The sequence below is a fragment of the Puma concolor genome, chromosome B2 (assembly GCF_028749965.1).
Source record: "Puma concolor isolate L17-30 chromosome B2, mPumCon1.1.hap2, whole genome shotgun sequence".
Classification (NCBI taxonomy): Eukaryota; Metazoa; Chordata; class Mammalia; order Carnivora; family Felidae; genus Puma; species Puma concolor.
Genome location: NC_141671.1, coordinates 53,790,956 through 53,816,488, shown reverse-complemented (window position 1 = coordinate 53,816,488; position 25,533 = coordinate 53,790,956). Strand labels below are relative to the sequence as shown.

Here is a 25,533-nt window from a genome sequence, read left to right as displayed (position 1 = left end):
CATAACATCTGGGACACATTGCGAACACATACCATGCCAGATCATTGACATAAAATGCAAAGTCAGCTAACTACCACTGAATATACATTATATATGAATGAGCAATGAAATGTCTACATTTTGGACTTCATTTTTAATATGTAATTCATATGACATATGTTTAAAATATCTAGGTTATTTTTCTAATATCAAAATTTTTAAAAAGTTAAAAAGGCAAAGAAAAATAGAAGTCTGTGATACATGTAATGATTTTCTCTATTTTTATCAATGCATTTCCCTAAATTATTATCTCTTGGTTTGTCAAGATCCTTCCAAAATTGAAACGTCTTCAAGATATGAAGTAGTGCACTAATATATGAGACATTTAGTTTTATTCCTTTTTGTCTGAGTATTGACCTACCTTAAATGAAGTCACAAGAATCACATACTCTCTTTGTGAGAATATTATTTTTAAAAAGGAAACTATCACTAAGGAGCCATTATTAATTTCACTATTAAAAGGCTTAGAAATCTACATTACAAATTCAAAAGGTCAGCAGTTGTGCATATCAAAGCAAAACTTCTTACATAATTATATCTTAGGCCTCTTCTGTAAAATGATTTCAAATGATCTGAACCATGATTACTCTGAAAGGTTGAGCCTACTAAAAGTTGAAAGAAGGTAGTTTTGTACCATTTTTCCTGGAAGCCAAACAAAATTACCATACTTTGTTTTAAAAAATTACAAAATGCAAAAATATTTAACTATGAACCGTAACTGCTGGATTCCTCAAATTCCCAGAAAAAAAAAAAATGTGCAAAATAATGAGAACAAGGAATAAAAGACAAATTAGTAGTTAATATAAACAATCATATATAACTTTTAGATACAGAAAAACCAAAGATCATTTTAGGATGTGGTAATGGTTTACATTGCATATTAGTGTTTTTGTTTTCTCTGGGTAATTCCACCCAGTAGTGGAATGACTGGATGGTATGGAATTTCTATTTATTTGAGGAACCTCCATATTGTTTTTCCAGTGACCCTCAATTTACATTCCCCCCAACAGTGCACAAGGGGTCTTTTTTTTCCACTTCAGCATCTACACTTTCTATTTTTTAAATCTTTTTTATACTAGCTCTTCTGAAAGGTGTGAGGTACCTTTTGTGATACCTCCTTGTGGTTTGATTTGCATTTCCCTGATGGTAATGAGTGATGTTGAACATCTTTTCATGAGTCTCTTGGCCATCTGTATGTCTTCTTTGGATAAAGGTATTCAGGTGTTTTGCCCATTTTTAATTGGATTTTTTTTTGATGTTGAGGTGTATAAGTCCTGTATATATTTTGGATATTAACTCCTTATCAGTTATATCATTTCCATATACCTTCTCCCATTTGGTAGTTTGCCCTTTTGTTTTGTTGATGATTTCCTTCACAATGAAAAAAGCTTTTTATGTTGGGATAGTCTCAATGGTCATTTTCACTTTTGTTTTTCTAAAGTGCATATTTTATGTATCTCTTGATCTATGACCCTCACCACCTGCTTTCTGCTTATCCCATAGCAATAATAATCCAGTCTGGTTTAACAGCTTCTGGATAAAATTGTATTATGTATATTAGTGGCCAATTTCTTCGATGAAATTAATGTTGATATTAGGAAATTCTTGTGCTTAATTATTTTTTGATGAGTTGCTTAGCTCTGTATAATTTCTAACCTATAAAATGGCCATGAAGTAAGTGCAGATTACTCTCCCTCAAAGTGGTCAGTTTTCATTGGTTTTCCCGTTAAGAGATAATTTTGAACACAAACTTATTTAAGAACTTGCAACCTGTTTCTTAGCCAAACTATTTACGTTATGTTGCACATGTATTTCTTATTTTTCCTCTGCATAATACAACATGCTATTGATTCTGATGCTGATCTTGAAGGTAGTAGTAATATTGGTGAGTGTAATAATGAGTTTCCTTATTTAAGTCTCAATGTTTTAAATACACCATGTTTCTCATGACTAATGTAGCAAATACCTTCCATTGGAGAGTCTACCCCAGGGGAGTTCACTTGCATATATGGCACCATCTTTCAAGTGTACAGTTGATTGGCCAAGTTCCTTTCCAATATCTTAGACTGAGGCCTTTCTGTTGGCCTGGAAGAAAAAATTTGAAGAGCAATTCAAAACCTCATTTACCAAAACATGGTACATAAAACTCTAAAAATGAGACATCTGTTAAAGCTATTTTCTGTCATACATATGGTTTGTTTGAAGGTACACTTTTTTTTAGCCTTAGATATTAATCTGGCACTGCTGTGTATCAGAATAACACCTACCCAGCAATAGTTAATATGTGTAAGCTGTGTTGTGTAGTCATCACTAAACAGCCTTCATATAGAGCCTTTGAAGAGCATGTTTTGTCATTTCTCATGAAATTAGCATTTCAGGGCAAAAAGAGAATTAGCAGAATTACTCCTTGAGACCCAGGGACAGTATTTATTTCTTACATTATCTGTAGTGTTAAGTGCTTAGCAGGCTCTCACAATCTGTTTTTGGTTGGCTTATTAGTAATGGAATGCTATTTTGTATTGTTTATAGGCAGACATACTGTGCATGACTGCATCAAAACAGCTCCTACATTTAAATGTCTTAATTATGTTTAATTGACATTACATGTCACCTCTTCAATCTTGGCATTGTTTTTCTCTTCTGAGGATAGCAGTCATTGATTGTATCCATTGCAAGTATTTGTGACGTTTATTCCAGGCTCATCGTTTTTGTTTCTTTTTGCCAGAATGATTTTAAAGGACAGAGGATAATAGTGGGAAGGCCTTGGGTAAGGCCTCAATGTAGGTGCTTTTTCATGACTCAGTTTCACCAGATAAAGTTGTTAAGACTTGATTGCCTCAGTTTCTCTTTTATCATGATTTTGCACAATATTGATAAATGGCCTTCACAAGCACAAATAAAAATAACTCACCCTTCCATCCACAGAATTTATTGTAACACCATGCCTTTAATGTTAGCGCAATTAGCTTCAATATGATTGGCCATTCTTTTATTCTGTCATCCTATATAGTGTTTAAGGTTTTGTTCCAAGTCTGAACTCCTATACTATCATCTTTGGCTACAGGATTTAGAAGTAAGTGCATTAATAGCCTGGATGTAGCTACATATTTAGAGTAAAGATCAGGAATTTCATAGAAAATTAATTAAATAATGAAAATGGCACCTTAAATAACAAATTTGTGCATGAATTCATTCAAGAAATACTGAATGTTTTATATAATGTACTGTCTAGTGATAATGTATGGAATATGAAAATGAAAAAGTAGCCAAACTTCAAAGAGTTTCTAGCAGACTGGGAAAATAGTATATATAGAAATTGTTATTTAACTGTGAAAAAAGGCAAATACATTAAGAGACATACAGACAGATCCTATTCAAGTTTAAAGTAATACTATATTAAATTTCTCGGGGGTTATATGGAGAAACTTAACGCAGAAGGTGTCAATAAAATGAAGTCATTAAAGATAGGTAAATATAGGGAAACATAATCAGAAATAATGGTCTTTTCGGGCAGGGTAAGAAATGTACAAAGAGCAAAGGCATAGTGAAGAGCAATCTCAAAAAGCATTTAGGTAACAGGAAAGAGCTTACTTCCACTGGAAGGGGAGTTTTTCAGGGTGTATATTGGGAGAGGGGTAGAAAGAGGTTTCACAAACTGCTGAACTTGAATACCAAGTTTACTTGGTAGACGATGGCAAGTCACTATAGATTTTCGAAGTGTAAAACTAATCAGATCTATGCTGTAGTCCTCGTATTTTGTCAATAGGTGTTAGTGTACAAATGAGTGGTGTGAGACCAGAGGCAAGGGGAGCGCTTGGCAGATGTATGCAGCTGTCCTGAAGGAAATATTCAGGGGCTGTTCTGTATGTTCGGACTGGCACTAGCAGACGTCACATGCAACAGAGGCTGGAAGGGAAGAACCAGGGTATCTGGGTTATTGAATATGTTCTCAAAGGTGACCTTTAAGTGATTTGGCAGGACAGACTCTGAAAATGACTGCATTTTTTTTAATGGCAAATGCAGGGGAAGCAAGAATGAGCATCATTTTTGACATGCTGAGCTTAATATGTCATGTCAATGTGTCAGGAAACCAATTTGTAAGGTTCCTGAGATTTGGACTTGTTCCTTGAGTTATCTATCTGCATGATGATGAAAGACAGAGACTATGGGGGACTGAACTGATGCAAAGACTCCCTTTTCTGTTCCCATTACAAACATAGGGAAATAACCATTTTTGAAACATATAGCTAAACTCAGAAAAGAAAGTCCTCAGGTTTCATCACAGAAAGTGTGGTGAGGATGCAGGTTGATGCCACTAGCACCTGGGGGTATCTATTTCAGATAAAATTCCTAGTGGCTCGAAAATGGGATTTGAATGTCGACATGATAGGAGATAGATGTTCTACTAAAACATGCATTTTAAAGTGATGATTCTTGGAGCCCAGAATCTCCTCTTTGCCAATGCAAAGTCAGTGGAATTTGTGGAATATTATGGAAACCCCAAATAAGAAATTAAGGTAGAAATTTGTCCAAGAATTGGTAAAGTCCACTGGGCAAGGACAAAAGGCAGTCCTATCTTGTTTATAGAGACACTTGAATAACTCAAGAGTCTCATGAAACTCCCATAGAGACTAAAATCACCATGGAAAGATACAGTAAAAATTACAAACCACCTGACAATACAAAGAAGCAAAAAGAAAGAAGAGAGAAAGAAGCAAAAAGGAAAAGCAGGAAAACTTTAACAGAAAAGAAGGAAATAGAACAATCTGAAGAATTTAAATTAACCCCTTAAAATACAGAGGCAAAGGAAGAACATAATAGATCTTTATGAAAATGATGAAGATTTTACAAAAAGAAACATTTCTTGAAATGACAAATACATTTATATGGGAAATGATTGCATTCAGCTGCAGATTACATACAGTTGAAAGGGGTATTGGTGACTAGAAGTAGTATTCAAGGAAACTGCAAAAATAAAACACAGAAAAATGTAATAGAACTTTTGAAAGTGAGGTTAAGAGAGAGTGCCTCACAGAATTTTCAGAAGGAGAAAGCAGGGAAGGTAAATGTTAGAGATAGATTTGATGAACTAGTACCTTGAGGATTTTCTAGATTTGAGGAACAACATCAGTGTTAATATTAAAGAAGTATAAGTCCTGACATTCTCATAGTAAAATGCAGAATATTAGATATAAACAGAGAATCCAAAAAGTAGAGAACAAATTACTTTAAAATTGCTATAACAGAATTACCATTAAATAGCAAAATTCTCGTCAGCAAAACTGAGACCAGAGCTAGTGAAATATGCTCAAAATGGCAGAATGACTGTTCACCTAGAATTTTATACCTAACCAAACTATTAAACATTAATGAAGGTGAAGTAAAATTATTTGGTGACAAAATAGTCTGCAAAACTTTACCATTACTGAAAGAACTAAACGGTGTAGTTCAGTAAAAAGGACATTAAGCCAGAAGTAAGAAATGGGATAAAATAAGAAATGGAGACGTTGCAGTTTGGGGCTTCAGCAGAATAGAAATGATTCAAGATAGATCTGTGAGAAGTTGAACTACCAGCCAATTGAAAATAGATAAAAAGTGCTGGGGCATAGTAGTGAGATTCTTGAGACTAAAATCTGTGTATTAACACTTTTTACAAGGGAATAAATCAGGCATTCAAGGGGAGGTAGTATTGCTGATGTTTCAGTGGTATTCAATTTTGGCAAGTTTCTAAATGGAACTTTAGAAATTATTTTGAGATATTGGTGATTGAATTTAGTTCCTCAGGTTTGTGATTTAATTGGCCTGGAGTGTGTCAACCATTAGAGTTTTGGCTTTTAAACTCCCCAGGTGATTCTGTGCAGGCAAGTTTGAGAACCACTCTAATAGATTGCTATAGAAATTGACTTTAGCTACTATTCAAAGCGGACAATATAGACTATTTTTATCATGGGGGAGGCCATTTCATACTCATGAAAATGTTTCACTTTTTACCAGCAAGCTTTTTCTGTAAAAGACTGGATAATGATATTTTAGGTTTCGTGGGTCAGATAATGTCTGTGCTCCTATTCAACTCTTATGGTGCAGAAATAGCCATGGATAATAGGTAAACAGATAGGCATGGCATTGTTCCAATAAAATTTGACTTGCAAAAGACTAATGAGCAGGATTTGGCCTATGGGTCTTCGTTTGCCAACCTGTGCTTATAGGATGTTAAAGTAAGCTAATGAACGTAGTTGAGAACCATCACATTTGTTTCGGGGGGAAAGTAGCTCCATGTGTAAATAGGTGGGAGAAGTGGCTCACAAGTATGGAAAAGAATGTAGGAAGATGAAATGCAGTGAAGAATGGAGACCAGGCAAACCTTAGGCCTGGGAAGGAGTCTGAGGGAAAACTTGAGTGAATGAAAATGCAGGTGATGTTACCAAAGGGTAGTTATGGCCAGATAGTAAAGAATGCAAGAAAGGTTGGTTTGCTTTATATCGTTTTGAATTTGTTGTTTTTTTCTTACATTGTTTTTCATATTTAAAAATTTTTTTTTTCAACGTTTATTTATTTTTGGGACAGAGAGAGACAGAGCATGAATGGGGGAGGGGTAGAGAGAGAGGGAGACATAGAATCGGAAACAGGCTCCAGGCTCTGAGCCATCAGCCCAGAGCCTGACGCGGGGCTCGAACTCACAGACCGCGAGATCGTGACCTGGCTGAAGCCGGACGCTTAACCGACTGCGCCACCCAGGCGCCCCTGTTTTTCATATTTAGAGGGATGGCATGTAAATGGATGGCTTGGATTTTGTATTGAACCACATCTAGATATTTTGGGTTCAGAATGAAGTAATTATTCATTTATTTATCTGTAATCATTATATCTGAATCGAAAATGTTCTTTTTCATCTTTAGCCACCTTTTCCAAGTGTTAGGTTTATAGAACATTTTCTCTCTACATATCTTGTTTAAATTTATACAGGCTATTCAAATAAGATAATGATAGTAATTGCAAGAGCAGAGAAATGATTTCCTGCATAACTTTCAAGTTGTACTTGAATTATCCTATTCATCCCTCTGTCTTCTTTACTGCTTACTTGACTTACTGAATTGTTTATTTAATTCCAAAACACAACTTCTATTCACATTTTAATACTTTTGAAATTAGATTATGGCTTTAGAATCAATGAGTACGTATTGAATCATTGAATATATATGAATATATTTAATATGTATATTTTTTTTACTCCAAAACCTGTTATAAAATTTATAGTGTATCTTATAATGGACAACATCTTAGAATCAAGGAAATATGGTATTATCTTTTGTCTTGTTTTTGCTTCCACCTTTCTGTTGGCAACCACTTCCAGAGTTCCCGGAGAATTAACATTTCTGGAAAACTACTCTGATCTTGTTACTACGTTACCTAATAATTTTGAGTGATCTCAAAGTTCAGACTCCTTGGCATGGCATTCCAAGGGCCTTACTATCTAAAGCCTGTTATATTCTGGCTCACAGAATTGGATCTCCAGCCTCATTTCCTACCACCCCTCTCTCACTCATGTGAATTGCTTCATCCCTGACAATCAGACACATGATGCATTATTTTAATACAAGTGTTGTAAAAATCTCTGAGGAAAGTTTAATAAAATGGGATTGGTGTTGAGCTGAAAATAGCTAAAACAGGCTTTTTCTAAAGCTTAATACTTTAAGATGGAAAAGTATCATTATCATTTCAGGAAAGGCTTGACTTTTTCTATTAGAGTAAATTGTTGAAGAAGCTTACAGGATATCTTTATATGGAGCCTTTAAAACGTAGACTAGACACTCTTCTGTATAGGATGATTTAGGTATACCCACGAGAGATAAACAAGATGAACTTTGAGGTTGTGGCCAACTCTAGGAGTTTTGGGGTGATTAATGACTCTATCTAAATGAGGCCAAAAGATCCAGATGGGAGTGAAGAGAAATTCAGTTAGTCATCTACTTGCTATTTCTCTATGATTCCAAAGAACTAGATATTTAACAGTTGGATGTGTGTACTTACTTAAATAAAACTATGTAGTTCACTGGTATTTTCCGCTTTGAATGTTCATATGCTGCTATAGCATAAATAATTCCACAAGATAAACACCTGTTACTCCATCTGCCATCAAATAACATTCATCAAATTGTCATTATTAGAAAAAAATTGAGTTAAGTGAAAAATGTTCCAAAATTGTTTTTCTTTGTTCTAAGAATAATAATCGACTAGGGTAAAAAATATTTTGATGACTTTTTAGCTATTCATTTTTATAAAATGGAAATTAGGAAATGACTTAAATCATCTATATATTTATATGGCTCTATATTTTAAATTTAGGTATGTGTCTTGCACCCTGGGCTGTCCGTATGAAGGAAACATCACACCACAAAAAGTGACAGAAGTAAGATATACCTGTGGTTTTCTGGTTCTTGGTAAAATGATGTATAATATTTTTAAAAGCGGGCTGTTCTCCTTACTGTTGATTGCATCTGCACAACCAAGTTTCAGGAGAACCATGGAAGACAAAATTGATCACTTAACCAGTAGTTTCATTTTGACACTGAAGATGTATATATTGGCTACAACTATTCAAAGTCAAATAACATTTGAGTCTGCTTATGTTAGGGTTCATAGATGAAACATTTTTACCTGGGTGGAACTTAGTGGATGACCTTTCCACGTTCCATCAGAATGTCAGGGAACTTTGTACATGCACACTTAAACTTTGCTTTGATTGCTCAGTTATCATCCCTGTGTTCTTGTCCTGCATACTTGGGCACTTGTATCAGAGTGTATACACTGCTTTTTCTGTACACTGTTCATTCCTTTGAGATCCTATACTTCGTCCTGAGACTCCAGTGCCTTTCATTAGAGAGCAGTTTTGCAGGAATAGATAATAGTCCTTAAAGATGGCATTGTTAGAAATTCAGAACTTAGGATAAACCTTTGATTTGGCTAAAGCCATTCCTCTTTTGTGCCTTCATTTGAAATTTTGAAATTTGCTGCAGATTTTTCAAATGCGTGCTATCCCAGTCTATTTAAGGAATACCTTTGCACACAGAGGCAGATATACTGTAAAATAAAGAAGCTTAAATATTTTAGTCCTTCACCTATATGGTACCCTTCTAAGACTCCTTATAAATTTGCATTCACAATTATATATTATTTTCTTAAAAAACACTTCCAAAACGATAGAACTTTACGCTCCACAAAAACTAGGCTCCAAATCTACCTGTCCACCAAGCCCCTTGCTTTGCTGCCTTTTGCCTCATGGATGAGGTCTATGGATGGACCACACATACCCTCAGGCTCTCCATCACTGCACCAGAATGTCTGAGGAGTTGCTGAAGAGAACTGCGTAACAGGCAGATTGGAAGCATTAAGAATGCATGACCAGCAACCTTAAGTGAGTCATCTAGACTTAACCTTAGTTATCCGACATAAAGGGAATTTGCTGGTTACTTGGCATAAGTGCATCCATTCATGAACCAGAAGTATTAAGTTAGAAATACTAAGTGACTCTACCAATCACACAACTACTTAGTGACAAAGCTGAAAGTATTTTTGATATCTCGTGACCTCAAATCTCATGCCTTGAGAAATACTACTTCCAAAGTAAATTTGTAATGCTTCTGTTTGTTTAAAGGGCTGAGAAAGTAAGCCTCCCATAAGTGAAATTGTAGCTTATAATTGCATAACTGAACATGGAGATGGACAGTTATGATTCTAAGACCAACTTGAATATTAGAAAAAGATAATTATAGTAATGTCTTTAAAACTTTTATATAATAGTTAGGATTTAATAACCAAGGAAAAGGACCAGAAAATTAAAATATGTGTTTCCCATGAATACATAACTGATCTTAGGTATGACTTTTACTTGTAGATGATGTCTGCTAAGGAGTAACAGGGTTTGAATTTGTTCATTTCCATTATTATTATTATTTATTTTTTTTTTTTACTAGCTTCTCACCTTTCCCAACAGGTATCTAAAAGATTATATGGCATGGGCTGTTATGAGATCTCTCTAGGAGACACTATTGGAGTGGGAACTCCAGGAAGCATGAAAAGAATGTTGGAGAGTGTCATGAAAGAAGTCCCACCCAGTGCGCTTGCTGTTCACTGCCATGACACGTATGGACAAGCCTTAGCAAATATCCTTACGGCCCTTCAGGTATTTTGCGTTATTTGTGTGTAAGTGTAAAATGGGTATCCTTAATGATAATATAAACATGTTAAAGGGTTTAGTAAGGTAATATTTATAAATTGCTACGAATATAATATTTAAACTACCCACCCCATGACAAGTACTCAGGAAACATCTGCAAATTGCGCATTTATTTTTAGGGCGATGATGTCTCCTATTCCTGTTAATTTTATTTGATAAAATTTCTCTTTTTTCTTTTCTTTTTTTTTTTTTTTTTACTAAAGGGTAGTTCAATATTAGTTTTAGGTGCAACATAGTAATTCAGTAATTATATGCACGATTGCCACAGTCAGTGTAGTCACCCTCTGCACCATACAAACTTACTACAATATTGACTATATTCCATGAGCATTTCATGCTTATGACTTTGTTTTATAACTGGAAGTTTGTACCTCTTAATACTCTTCATCTATTTCACTCATTCTCCATACCCTACTCCCTTCTGACAATCCAGAGTTTGTTCTCTGTATTTATGAATCTATTTCTGCTTTTTTCTTTGCTTGTTTTGGTTTTTAGATTCCACATATGAGAGAAATCATGTAGTATTTATTTTTTCCTCTCTGACTTATTTCACTTAGTGGAATACCCTTTAGGTCCATCCATGTTGTTGCAAATGGCAAGATTTCATTCTTTCTTAGGGCTGAGTAATACTGCATTGTGTATATATGTACCACATCTTCTTCATCCTTTCATCTATTGATGGACACATTGATTGCTTCACTATCTTGGTTATTGTAAATAATGCTGCCACAGAATGGATAGACACATATATCTTTTCGAATTAGTGTTTTTGTTGTCTTCAGGTAAATGCCCAAAAGTTGAAATATGGGTTGTATGGTCTTTGTATATTTAATTCTTTGAGGAAATTCTGTAACATTGCGCACAGTGGCTGCACCAGTTTGAATTTCTGCCGGCAGTGCGTGAGGGCTACTTTTTCTCCACATCCTCACTAGCACTTGTTATTTCTTGTCTGAGACCAGCTATTCTGACAGGTGTGAGCCAATATCTCATTATGGCTTTGATTTGCGTTTCCCTGATGATTAGTCATATTGAGGATCTTTTAATGTGTCTGTTGGCCATCTGGAATCTCCTTTAAAAAATATTCAGGTCCTCTTCCTATTTTTATTGGATTTTTTTGGTGTTAAATTGTATGAATTCTTAGTATATTTTGGATATTATCCCCTTATCAGATACATCATTTGCAAATGTCTTCTCCCACTTAGTAGGCTGCCTTTTTGTTTTGTTGATGATTTTCTTCACTGTGCAAAAGCCTTTCATGTTGGAATAGTTCCAATACTTTAATTTTGTTTTTGTTCCCTGTGCCTGAGGAGACATGTATAGAAAAATGTTTCTGAGGCCAGTGTCTAAGAGATTACTGCCTATGTTTTGTTTTAAGAGTTTCATGGTTTCAGGTCTCATATTTATGTTTTTGAATCTATTTTGAGTTTATTTTTGTGTATAGCATAACAGAGTGATCCAGTTTCATTCTTCTGCATGTAGATGTCCATTTTTCCCAACATCATTATTAAACAGACTAATGTATATTCTTCACTTCTTTTGTATTTTCCAAAGTCCTTTGTCACAGATGAATTAACCATAAAACTATGGCTCTGTATCCTGTTCTCTTGATCTATGTGTCTTTTTTTTTTTTTCTCTTTTAATTACTTTAGCTTTGCAGTATATTTTGAAATCTGGAATTGTGAGACCTCTGGTTTTGTTCTTCCTTCTCAAGATTGCTTTGGCTATTCAGGGTGTTTTTTGCTTCCCTACAAATATTAGGATTATTGTTCTAGTTATGTGAAAAATGCCGTTCGTGTTATGATAAGGATTGGATTGAATCTTTAGATTACTATGGGGTTGTATGGACATTTTAATGATATTCTTTCAATCGATGAGCATGATATAGCTTTCTATTTCTTTCTGTCATTTTCAGTTTCTTTCATTAATTACTTACAGATTTCAAATGGCAGGTCTTTCACCTGCTTGGTTAAATTTATTGCTAGGTATTTTATTATTGATGCAATTGTAAATAGAATTGTTTTCTTAGTTTTTCTTTCTTCCACTTTGTTATTACTGTATATAAATGCAACAGATTTCGCTTTAGTAATGTTCTATCCTGCAACATTACTTAATTCATTTTGTAGTTCTAACAGTGCTTTTGGTGTGGACTTCAGGGACTTCTATATAGATCATGTCATTTGCAAAGAGTGACAGTTTTACTTCCTCCATAATAATTTTTTTTTTTTTTTTGTCTGATTGCTGAAGCTGAGATTTGTAGTACTATGCTGGATAAAACTGGCGACATTGGATACACTTGTCTCATTCCTGATGTTGGTGGAGAAGCTTTCTTCTTTTCACCATAGAGTATGATGTTAGCTGTGGGTTTTTCGTATGTGGCCTTTAATATGTATAGGAATATTCCCTTTAAACTCACTTTTTTGAGAGTTATTATTAAGTGCTGTTGAATTTTGTCATGAGCTTTATCTACATCTGTTGAGAGGATCATAAGATTTTTGTTCTTCATGGTATTAAGTGGTGTATCATGTATGTTGATTGGTGGATATGGAACCATCCTTGCATCCCTGTAATAATTGATTATGGCGACTGATCCTTAATGTATTATTTATTGGTTTGATAATGTTGAGGATTTTTGTGTCTATGTTCATCAGAGACATTGGCCTGTAATTTTCTTTTCTAATAGTGCCTTTATCTGATTTTTGTACCTATATTTTGTTTAACAAGTTTTTGTGATGTTGCAGGCATCCTCTTCAGAGACTCTTGGCTTTTTTTATCAAGTACGTTATTTTAGGTCATCAAAATGAAGACATTTGGAAAGCTGGGTGATGAAAAATTACTTACTAAATTCTAATAACTTAATTATTTTTAATGCATTTATTTAAAACACTACATATAAATAGTGTTTATGGATATATCTTACAATTAGTGTTAGCTTGATACCCTTAGTTAAAAATAGGTTTGTGTGATGTTTATAAAACCCATGATTTTGACAAAACAAGACTGTATCAAAACTTTCTAGTGTGGCTGAAAATCCGTATTGTAGAACTGTATGTCATAGTCCTAAAGTGTACAGTTGTTTGGCAGAAGTTAAAAAACAATGTGAAGATCAAGCCCGACAAAGGGCTTATTTTGACTTTGTAGCATATGTGCACAAATCCATGTTTATCCTCTGGAAGCAGGCAAGGAACACTGTATTGAATTACAACAGAAAATGATATCCCATGGACTTTTGGGCGTGGGAATTTTTACAATTTTCCCGTCCTAGGTATTCTAGCTTCTAAAACAATAGACAAGTAGGGATCACTTCAGGATTCTGTGTTCAGCTACAACTGTAACTTATTAAGTGTTCCTGACCAGCCAGCTCCTAAAGACATCTGCCTCCCCCGCCCCTCTCTGACTTCTCTGTGTGGATATTCCCTTTCTCTCTCCCTCTCCCCCTCTTTCCCCTCACTTCTCTCCTTCCCTTCCCCTTCCTTTCCTTATCCCACTATATGGGTGTATCTTCTATGCATGGTGACACTTTGGGTGGTGGTTTATTTGTGTAGCACAGTTACTATATAATGAATGATAATTTAGTTCTTTGGGATTTAGGAGTATGGTGCAAAATCTGAGAATCCAAACTTCTTCTGGAAACTACCTCTTGAAAATGCCCAAATGCAAAATATTGCTGATACCCTAATGTGATTTTAAAGGTTAACAAGGCCTATTTGAGAAAGTAATGCTTAAAATCAGATATAAAACACGAGAACTAACCCCTATAAGGGGTGTAAGTATCTGTGTGTGCATGCATGTGCACATGCCAGTGTGTGAAAAGAATAGTTCAAGCAGATGAAACACCACTTGGGCAAAAGGCCTTGGGAGAGGGGAAGATTTTGTCCTAGGAACTGAGAGAAGACAAATAATTTACAAGAGAAGCTAAGCTTTATGACACAGGCTGAATTAATTGAAGAGCATCTCCTTGCAAAGAGGTGAGGACTGAAATCTTGGGGCATTTTCCCATCCTGAAACAGCCATACAAAGGGTTGGGAAATAACCCTGGTCCCAAGCAAGATGGTAACATGAATGAGAACGTGTATAAGGTGGAGACCCCTCCCAAATGCCAAGCTCTCAAAAGGTGAACCAGCAAAAATTCCTCCTCACGAGAGGAAAAGGCAAGGGTATTCATTCTCATGGCTTTGGCTACGTATACAGGAGAAATACTAAGTCCATCTTTATATGTCATAACTTTTTGCCAATCCCTGTGTGGACTTAGGGTTCAAATTCACATCACCTGTGCAGTGAAAGACCCAGGCCGATAAATTGTTTTTAACTGGTTGTGGGTTAGTGGCACCTTGAGGTGCCAGGAATAATTTAAATTTTTTCTGAAAGAACACGTCTTCAACTTAAGCTGAGCTATTTTTGGTGTGTGTGTGTGTGTGTGTGTGTGTGTGTGTGTGTGTGTGTGTGTGTTGTGTTGTGTGTGTCAGGGGAGGAAAAGGGCAAAGGGGGTGGATCTTGTCTTCAGCAGCCCCTGTAGCACTTAGTAGGAAATATATCTACCACTTTCTATAACTATGTGTTCTATTCTTGCACTATGTGCATAAGCACCAGGTAAGTATGGGAGGTAGGAGGGTAGAATGGAGGCAGGGCCCTGGGAAAGCAATAGTGTATTTCCAGCCTGGTCTTCCATTGCCCCAGATCATAAGTTGTTGTCACCGTGTAAATTGGTAGAGAAGAGGGTAACAGTGGCTTGTCTAGGAAACAACATGATGTAAAGCTGGAGAGGCTAGTTGAAATGAACAAGTGAGTACATGGCCAAAAAGCAGAAACCTGCTGGGGAATCTAACATTTGAAGTTGTAAAGTTTTGTCTTTTTTGCCATCCACTTTTATCCAGTTTGATGTCCCTGACAATCTACACTATTGCTCTCTTTGAAACTGAGTGTAGCTGAGACAATGTTTTAATGTTTTGGAACTTTTATGCTCATAAATCGACCTGAATGTGGTTCTGGACTGTCCTTGCAAACACACATATACTGGGCTCCAGCAACACTGAGTAAGGCTGAGTTCTCCAGGGATGTTTTCCTTTTCTCATCTCACATCCCCTCCCCAATAGCAGGAGCCACAACAACAAAATGACCACTTTTACCTTTAGTGGAGGAGAAAAAATGTCTTGGAAAAAAAACTGCCCGTGTTTAAATAGGAAATCAGAGAAAGTTCCACTTCATTATTAACAGGACTAACCTTGGCTTCGGGAAGCAGTGGCCCTACTTCATTTTTAAAAATGGAATCTTTGAAGTGGCTTCTAGTAAAATTGGTGGTGGATGTGGAGTGGATATCATTTGCTTTAATTTGGGGCTTGAGAAACAGTTTACAGTGTTCTAAACTGGAAGTTAATATTAAGGCAAGGAGACATATAATAAGTGGAAACTTGGCCACAATTGTAGGAAACAAATGAGTTATAAATGGAACATCCCCCCTCAGTCTGGAAAGCACATACTAATCATGTAGTAGAAAGATCTTTCTTGGGTTCCCAGGTTTTATTGTGTGCTTTTATTACTTGAACATATGACTTATTCAAGTGTACATAATTGTATGCAAGTCAAGAACTCGTAATTATCAGATATTTAACATAGAGAAATAATTGAGACTGTAGCTTTAAGTGTGGCATATGTATAACCACTCAAAATTGAAAGAGCAAGAAAATGAGGTGAGAAAACATGCAACATTTTAGTAATGGAAGAAATGTACATGGACCAATATACTTGTCTTAATTTTTTCTATAAAAAATTTAGTTTCACCTTTCTCATGTTCCCAAGTACCCGAGGAAAATGCCAATGAACAAATTATTTAATCTACTTAATATCAGACAATTGGACAGCCTATTTTTTTTTCATTCAAACGATTTGTCTTCATAACTGGATAAAAACACAATAAAACAAATGAGATCCAGTACCACAAATAACAGTACATGTTAATTGGTAGCATGGAGACAAAACAGAATAGGCAATATTTAGCTCTCTCCTAAAGAAATACTTTGTGTCTTTTTTCCTTAAACTTAATAGACTTTTAGTTAATGTGCCTTTCTTCATAATGTTTTCCATATGTTTATTATTCTCTTTTAGAAAAACCAAATTGTTTTCCTAATGTTTATATCAAAGCATTTTTTATATTAACTTTTGCTAAACCATATTTCAATGCTACCAAACAGCAAATATTTCTTTATGCAATTTGTATTGGAGGTTCTCAGAGAGAATTTCTGAAAATTCTAATCACTAGCCAGAGGAGTCTCTCTGTTGTCAGTTCTGTATCTATACAATGCATACAATGATGTCTGCCTCCTGAAATTATGCATACTTGATATGCGATGTAGAGTTTCTAGAACAATTGCCTTGGTAACACTGCATTTAATAGTTATTATAGTCATTGCAATTAAAACTAGTAACAGTAAAAATAACTTCTTACTCAGTTTATTTGTGAGCCAGGAGACAGAGTTGCATTACAAATGTGTAAATACATGCATTACAAATACATGTAAATACATGTTACTCATTTTTTAACATCTATAAAGATCTAACTAGGGGCACCTGGGTAGCTCAATCTGTGAAATGTCTGACTTTGGCTCAGGTCATGATCTCAAGGTTCGTGGGTTTGAGCCCCCATTGGGCTCTGTGCTGAAGGCTCAGTGCCTGAAGTCTGCTTCAGATTCTGTGTCTCCCTCTCTCTCTGCCCCTCCCCAACTTACCCTGTGTCTCAAAAAACAAACAAACAAAAACATTTACAAAATTAAAAAAAAATAATAAAAAACTAAATAGAATGAGCTAGAAAGAAAATTTTAAAAAGTGAAAATTTGATGCCCTTACAGAGGTGTTAAAAAAAAAAAAGTATCATTAGGGGCGCCTGGGTGGCTCAGTCAGTTGGGCGACCAACTTCGGCTCAGGTCATGATCTCACAGTCCATGAGTTCGAGCCCTGCATCGGGCTCTGTGCTGACAGCTCAGAGTCTGGAGCCTGTTTCAGATTCTGTGTCTCCCTCTCTCTCTGACTCTCCCCCGTTCATGCTCTGTCTCTCTCTGTCTCAAAAATAAACGTAAAAAAAAAAAAATTAAAAAAAGTATCATTAATTTTTAATAGATACTCATTTTATCAGACACTCTTGTAGGTGTTAGATTTAGTTGTTAAAGTCTCTGAACAGTACTGCTAGTTTAAATTCGTATTTTCAAATTTTTTATGATCTTTTTTTCTATACAATAAACTTGTTCCATCACAGTATTCTGCTGGAAAATATTCTTATTGGAAGGTTAGATAATATATAAATTATCAAAAAATACAGAAATAAAAGAGGACAAGAATTCCAGCAAAAGTTTAATGTCCACATTTCCAACGTGTAGAAGAAGGGCTCCTGGGCCATAAAAGTCAGTGTGCAAAAGATGAACAAAGTAGCTTCCCAAATTTTTTTCAGCTGGTTGGATTGCTTTGATCAGTGATGAAAATGATTAAATATTTGAAAAAAATGTAGCTTGCTTTTGTTTACCACCAACATCTTTTAAAAAAATTCTTTTTTAATGTTCATTTATTTTTGAGACAGAGACAGAGCATGAACGGGGAGTGCCAGAAAGAGAGGGAGGCACAGAATCTGAAGCAGGCTCCAGGCTCTGAGCTCGAGCTCATGGACCGTGATATCATGACCTGAGCCTAAGTCGGACGGTTAACCGAGCGAGCCACCCAGGCGCCCCCCACCAACATTTTTTTTTTATTAATATAAACTTGTCTGTGGTTTTAGCAATAGGTGATCAATTAGTTTTTATTTTCAGAGATAATATAATTTTTATCTATTTCTGGAGTTAGATGGCATTTTAAACTTGAATTCAATTAATACATAAAAATAACACATGAAATTCTGTAATATGCTAAAAATGCAAGTATTCAATCTTTATGCAATGGATTATGCTTAGATCATAAGCTTGAAGCTTACCAAGAAGGAAAATCTGTCCAAAAACAGTCTGCCTCTCCTACAGCAATGCGTCCATGCTGATTAAATTGGTTATCAGTGCCTTTTTTTTTTTTTTAATTTAGAAAACATTCTGTGAGACAAAAAGAACACTGAATTCATCAGCAGAGTATTTTGTTTTTAATTATGGTTTAGCTTTGCCAAAAAAAAAAAAAAAATCAATGTTTCCCCAACTATATCAGAACATTTAATTTACAGTTGATTGACTCTCTGGGATAAAGGGGTATTCATGGGGAGCCACATTTACCCTTGAGATCTCCATTCCCACAAGTCACAACTTTGAGGATCCAGGAAAATCCCTAATACCTATTAGTCAGTTAGACAATCTTTCTCGGGCCCCAGAGGCTGAGTAGGTTGGAGGTGCAGCCCTGGTGGAGAGCGGGTGTAAACAGAAAGGTAGACTCAAACACCATGCACCTTGGAGTAGAAAGTGGAGAGTGGATCTGCTTGATGTCTCTTCACTGCCCATGAGCCTGAATGTTGTGCTGTTTGCTTCATTTTCTTAAAATTACCTAGAGTTCTCCCAGTGGGTATTCCTTGTTTTCACTTAAGACTTTAAAACAACATGATGCTGAGACACACATTTTTCCCATAACGATAAAATACGATCTTGAGAAAGACTCCTATTTTTCCAGATTCCCAATTCTTGATACATAAAAAAAAAAAAAAAAAGCTGTCACCCTGGAAGCTATCTCTTTATGAGGGTTTTTCTTTATGAAGGTATCTCATTCACAAAATTTTCATCAATTCGTAGCAGATATAGTTAATCAAAATATCTTGTTTGCTCTTCTTGGATATTTTGACTTTATTAGCATGATCATATTATTCCAAAAATGAAATTAACGGAAGTCTCTTTGTCTTCGCGTCTGAGTGCACCGAGTAAGACAGAAATCCTGGGCCGTAGCTGTGATTTCATTTTCTTTGCACATAATCAGGTTTTGAATCAGGAGGACAGACTCACCCTGGTAAATCTTAGCGGCTTTTAAAAAATAACCATTTTTAGTTTAAAATGAATCCTTGTTGCTGTTATCACCTTCAGGGAAAAAAATAACATCATCTGTTCATAAAATTATCTTCTTCCCGGTCTAGTCTTTGTTCTCTTTAGTACTTAACTTTGGCTTTTATATTATTATGGTGGCTGTTTGGGCCAGGATATGATATGATATTCTTTTCTTGGCATAACAGATGGAAATTTCAAAACTCACTACCTTTTCAAGCACCTCTCTCATTCATTCTGTAAATGTCTCATCTTATTGTTTTAATTTTGTTTCAATATCTTGTTTTCAACCAAGTACTCATCACTTCTCTCTCAACACATATGGTTTTAATTTGGAAATCTTGCTGTTTTGCCCTGTTTGTATAAAAACACATTCACATTTTCATTTTCTAATTCTTCCAAGTTTTTTTTTCTCAATTTTTGTTGTTTTATGGAAGTTCATGTTTACAAGGAAACTTTATGTACATATATATTCTTGCCACTGAATGTAATGTGAATACTTATTTTCCTTTAGAAATATTGGTTTGAAATTGATTAGTTTGGTATTAACATGAAGTATTATTTGCTTGACTGGTTTTTGGCCTATTGGAATGTAATCAGTTGATGGTTATATGCCCAGCACTAAAACCAAAACCAAAACCAAGTACACACACAAGCATACACACACACAGACACACACAGAAAATTGGAACCACTGATAACACCAATAGCCAAAGTCAAGAATCCTTCCACTTTGTTGTTCAATCAACTGTCTCATATGTTACAGAGATTTCTAGTTCTGGGTTTGAACATAATGGGAGTAATATATGTTCCTAATATAGTTGTTAGATCACATTGTCTCATTTTTATAAAACTACTCACTTTAGAATACCAAACTTGTTTATGGTACTCTCTGTAAAGGTTAGATTCAAGAATAGTCAGGGTAGGAAGAGAAACTTAATAAAGTGCATGTCAAACGTGGAATCCCAAACAAGAAGATAAAAGGTTTTTTTTTCCCCCCATTATTTATCAATTTCTTTAATGTAGAGCAGAATATAAAATGGAAATTATGGGTACCACTGTGACCATTTAGAATTATTTTATATTCATTTTAAAATGCTCATTTAGCAAATAACTTACCTACCTTGTATGTGACAATCTATTAGGTATGATAGATAATAGGAAGCAGTATAAAATACCATCACCTTACTCAATGTTTTCATCTCTCAAAATATTGAAATCATGTCAAATTGCTTAGGTAATGTTATTTTTACCTAGGTTACAAATTTAAGTTCTACAGACCTAATTTTTTAAAAATCTGTATAAATTACAACAACTAAGAATCAGGTTATGGGTACACATTTCTACTAAAGACTTCTCAAGTTTAGTAAAAATATTCTATGATTATCTTTTTATGATTTTGTTGAGATATAATTGACATACATTACTGCAAAGCTTCAGATAATAGCATAATGATTATACTTAAATTTATTATGAAAGTATTACTATGACAGGCTTAGTTAACAACTATCTCATACAGATATAATAAGAACAAGCTAAAAAGGAAAACAAAAATTTCCATTGTTATGAGATTTACTCTAAATTTTAGGATTTATTACTATATTATCTTCCATGTATCATACAGAAGTGGTATATTGTATATTACATGTTGTAAATTACATTCCCTAGTGTTTATCTTACAGCTGGAAGTTGGTATCTTTTGACCACTTGGCATCCATTCCCCTTCCCTCTACACTGGCCTCTGGTAACCAAAATTAGGATCTTGTTTTTTCTTAGTTTGGTGGGGTGTTTTGTTTTTAGAGTCCACACATATGTGAGATCATACAGCATTTTGTCTTTCTCTGTCTGACTTATTTCTCTTAGCATAGCGCTCTCAAGATCCATCTATGTTGGCAGGGTTGTCAGGATTTCCTCATGTTTTATGGCTGAATATTACTCTATTACGTGTATGTATGCCACAACTTCTTTTTCCATTTATCTGTCATTGAACATTTACATTATTTCCACCTCTTGGCTATTGTAAATAATGCTGCACTGAACACGGAATGCACATATCTGTTCAAGATAGTGCTTTAGGTTTCCTTTGGATATATTCCCAGAAGTGAAAATTTTGGGCCTTACAGTAGTTTCATTGTTAATTTTTTTGAGGATTATCCATATTGTTTTCCATAGTGGCTATACCTGTTTACAATCCCACCAACAGTACATAAGAGTTCCCTTTTCTCCAGTCTTGCCAGCATTTGTTATCTCGTCTTTTTTGATGATGGCCATTGTACAGGTGTGAGGTGATAACTCATTATGGGTTTGATTTGCAATTCCCTAATGACTAGTGGTGTTGAGCATCTTTTCTTGTACCTGTTATTTGTATATTATCTTTGGAAAAAAGTCTATTCAGGTCTTTAGTCCTTTTTTTAATTGAATCATTTATTTTTAACTATTGAGTTATATGGGTTCTTTATATTTTTATTAGATAATGTTTTGCTATTTTTTCCCTGTTCCATATGTTGTCTTTTCACATTGTCAATTGTTTCTTTTGTGTGAAAAACCTTTTTAGTTTGATATAGTCCCACTTATTTATTTTTGGTTTTATTGTTTGTGTTGTAGGTGTCATTTCATCCTCCTCCCAAAAAACGTTTGCTTTTATAGGAGCTTTTCCCTTATATTTTCTTCCAGGAGTTTCCTTGTCTCAGATCTTACATATCAAACTTTAATCTATTTTGAGTCAATTTTGTGAGAGAGTGAGGTAAGACAGAGATCTAGCTTTTAGTCTTTTTCTTTAAAAAAATTAAAGTTTATTTATTTTTGAGAGAAAGAGAGCATGAGTGGGAGGGGGGCAGAGAGGGAGGGAGACACAGAATCTGAAGCAGGCTCCAGGCTCTGAGCTGTCAGCACAGAGCCTGACCTGGGGCTTGAACTCACAAGCTGTGAGATCATGACCTGAGCTGAAATCAGATGCTCAACTGACTGAGCCATCCAGGTGTCCCTAGCTTTTATTCTTTTACATGTAAATACTCAGTTTTCTCAGCATCATTTACAGAAAAGACTATCATTTGTTCATTGAGTATTCTTGAATCCCTTGTCAAATATTAGTTGAAGAAGATACATGCTTGGTTTATTTTTGGGCTGTCAATTCTTTCCCACTAATCTCTGTGTCTCTTTTTATACCAGGGCCATACTGTTTTGATATCTGCAGATTTATAGTACACTTTGAAACCAGAAAGTATGATGCCTTCTGCTTTGTTCTTCTTTCTCAGGATTGCTTTGGCTATTAAGGGACTATAAATTTTGAATTGTTCTTTTCCTACTTCTATAAAAATGTCATTGGAACCTTGATAGGGAATTCATTGAATCTATAGATGGCTTTTTGTAGTGTTGACATTTTAACAATATTCTTCCAATGTATGAACACAGGATACTTAGCATTTTTTTGTGTTTTCTTCAATTTATTTTGTCAATATCTTATAGTTTATACAGGTTTTCCCCCTTTTTGGTTACATTTATTTCTAACTATTTTATTTTCTTTGATGCTATTGTAAATTGAATTGGTTTTTCTTCATCAGATAATTTGTTGTTAGTGTATAGAAATCCTACTGATTATTGAATATTAATTTTGTATCCTACAATTTTACTGAATGCATTGGTTAGACGAATTAAACTAATTCAACTAATGACTTCAATAGGATTTCTACAGTTTATACTTTTACTTCTCTTTCCCCTTACATTTTAGGATAGTGATGTTACAATTTACATTTTTTATATTGTGTAATAACAGACAATTTAAGTTATGGTTATTTTACTATATTCGTTTTTTAACTTTTAAAGTAGAATTGTAGGTCCACCTAGGTGGCTCAGTCAGTTAAGCATCTGACTTCAGCTCAGGTCATGGTCTCATGGTTTTTAGTTTAATCCCTGTGATGGGCTCTGTGCTGACAGCTTGGAGCCTGCTTCTGTCTCTGTCTCTCTCTGCCTCCCATCCCCCCAAAAAACCTAAATATTAAAAAATATTAAAGTGGAATTGTAAATGAATTATGCACTACCATTACCAAATAACAGAATTATTAACTATGTGTTTACCATTACCCATGAGTTTTACAATGCATTCTTAAAATGTTATGATAATAAATCTTTTATTTCCAATCAAAGAACTCCCTTTTAGATTATTGTATAGCAAGTCCAGGGTGATGAACTCCTTCTGCTTTTATCTGTTTTATCCCTCCTTCGTTTCTGAAGGACAGCTTGGCTGGTATAGAAATATTGGTTGAGTTTTTTTTTTTTTCAATATTTTGAGTATATAATTTTATTGTCTTCTGGCCTGATGAAAAGTTTCTATAGAGAAATCCACTGATAGTCTTTTGTGGGTTCCCTTGCATGTACTTCTCTATTTTTCTTTGCTAATTTTAAACTTGTTTTTTGGTCTTTGACTTGTTTTTTTTTAATATATTTGATATACAATGTTACATAATTTCAGGAGTACAACATATACAAAGTGTAAACATTAGGCTATGTTCATAAGTATGACTTTCAGCTGGTCCCATAAGACACTACCATAACACCATATTCCCTGTGGTTTACTTTTTGTCCCTGTGACTTATTCATTCCACTAATGGACCTCTGTATCTCCCATTCCCTTTGACTCATTTTGCCCATCTCCCTACCTCTCTCCCCTCTGGCAACCATCACTTTGTTCTGTATGAGTCTGTTTCTACTTTTCATTTGCTTTTTATTCATTTCTTCTTTTATATTCCACATGTACATGAAAATATATTGTATTTGACCTTTTCTGACTTACTTCACTTAGCATGATATCCTCTAGTTACATCATGTTGCAAGTGGCAAGATCTTATCAATTTTTATGGCTGTGTAATATTTCATTGTGTATACATACCACTTTATCTCTTTATCTACTGACGGTCACTTCAGTGGTTTTCCTATCTTGCTATTGTAGATAATACTGCAGTTAATATAGGAGTGCATAAATCTTTTTGAATTAGTGTTTTCATTTTCTTTAGGTAAATACCCACTAGTAAAATTACTAGATCATATAGTATTTTTTCTTTTTATTTATTTTTTAATTTTATATACATATATAAAATTTATTGTCAAATTGGTTTCCATACAACACCCAGTGCTCATCCCAACAGGTGCCCTCCACAATGCCCATCACCCACTTTCCCCTCCTTCTCACCCCCCATCAACCCTCAGTTCTCACTATTTAAGAGTCTCTTATGTTTTACTTCATTCCCTCTCTGTAACTTTTTTTTCCCCCTTCCACTCCCCCATGGTCTTCTGTTAAGTTTCTCAGGATCCACATATGAGAAAGAATGAAATCTGCCCATTTGTAGCAAGGTGGATGGATCATATAGTATTTCTGTTTTCACCTTTTTGAGGAAACGCCGTACTGTTTCCACAGTGGCTACAGAAGTTTACATCCTCAACAACAGTGGTCTGGGGTTCCTTTTTCTCCATATCCTCACCAACAGTTTTTGTTGTTGTTTGTTTGTTTTTGTCTTTTTGATTCCAGCCATTCTGACTGGTATGAAGTAGTATCTCATTGTGATTTTGATTTGCTTTTCCCTAATGATTTGTAATGTTGAACATCTTTGATTTGACTATTGGCCACCTTTGTCTTCTTTGGAAAAAGGCCCATTTTAATGGGATTATTATTATTTGGTTTTGAGTTGTATGTGTTCCTTATTGTGTATATTAACCACTTATCAGATATATCATTGTGAATATTTTTTCCCATTCAGTAGGTTGCATTATTGTCTTATTGATGGTTTTCTTTGCATTGTAAATGCTTTTTAAATTTTGTGTAGTCCCAATAATCTATTTTTTTTTCTTTTGTTTCTTTTGCTTAAGGAGACATATCTAGAAAATGTGGCAAGGCCAATGTCGAATCACTGTTTTCTTGAGGATTTTCATTGTTTCAGCTCTCAAATTTAGGTATTTATTTTTTATTTTTGTGTATGATACCAAAGTGGTCCTGTTTCATTTTTTGCATATGGATATCCAGTTTTCTCAGCACCATTTGTTAAGGAGACTGTCCTTTCCCATTGTAACATTCCTGCCTCTTTTGTTATAAATTAATCATATAAAGGAGGGTTTATTTCAGGTCTCTCTCTTCAGTTTCCCTGATTTGTGTGTCTGTTTTTGTGCCAGCACCATACTGTTTTGATTACTATGGCTTTGTAGAGTATCTTGAAATTTGGGATTATGATACTTCCAACTTTGTTCTTCTTTCTCAAGACTGCTTTAGCTATTTGGGTACTTTTGTGGTTC

The 25,533-nt window shown here is 34.8% G+C and overlaps 1 protein-coding gene across 6 annotated transcripts in view; it reads left to right on the top strand.

The window, feature by feature from the left end:
* HMGCLL1 (3-hydroxy-3-methylglutaryl-CoA lyase like 1) overlaps window positions 1-25,533 on the top strand; it is a 296,847-nt gene that overhangs the window by 81,335 nt on the left and 189,979 nt on the right. For all 6 annotated transcript variants that reach the window (XM_086707097.1, XM_025925518.2, XM_086707100.1 and 3 more), the window contains 2 exons: window positions 8,383-8,446; window positions 10,031-10,219. In XM_086707097.1, the coding sequence (XP_086563223.1) occupies window positions 8,383-8,446; window positions 10,031-10,219 (253 nt within the window). The remainder of the gene's footprint in view (window positions 1-8,382; window positions 8,447-10,030; window positions 10,220-25,533) is intronic.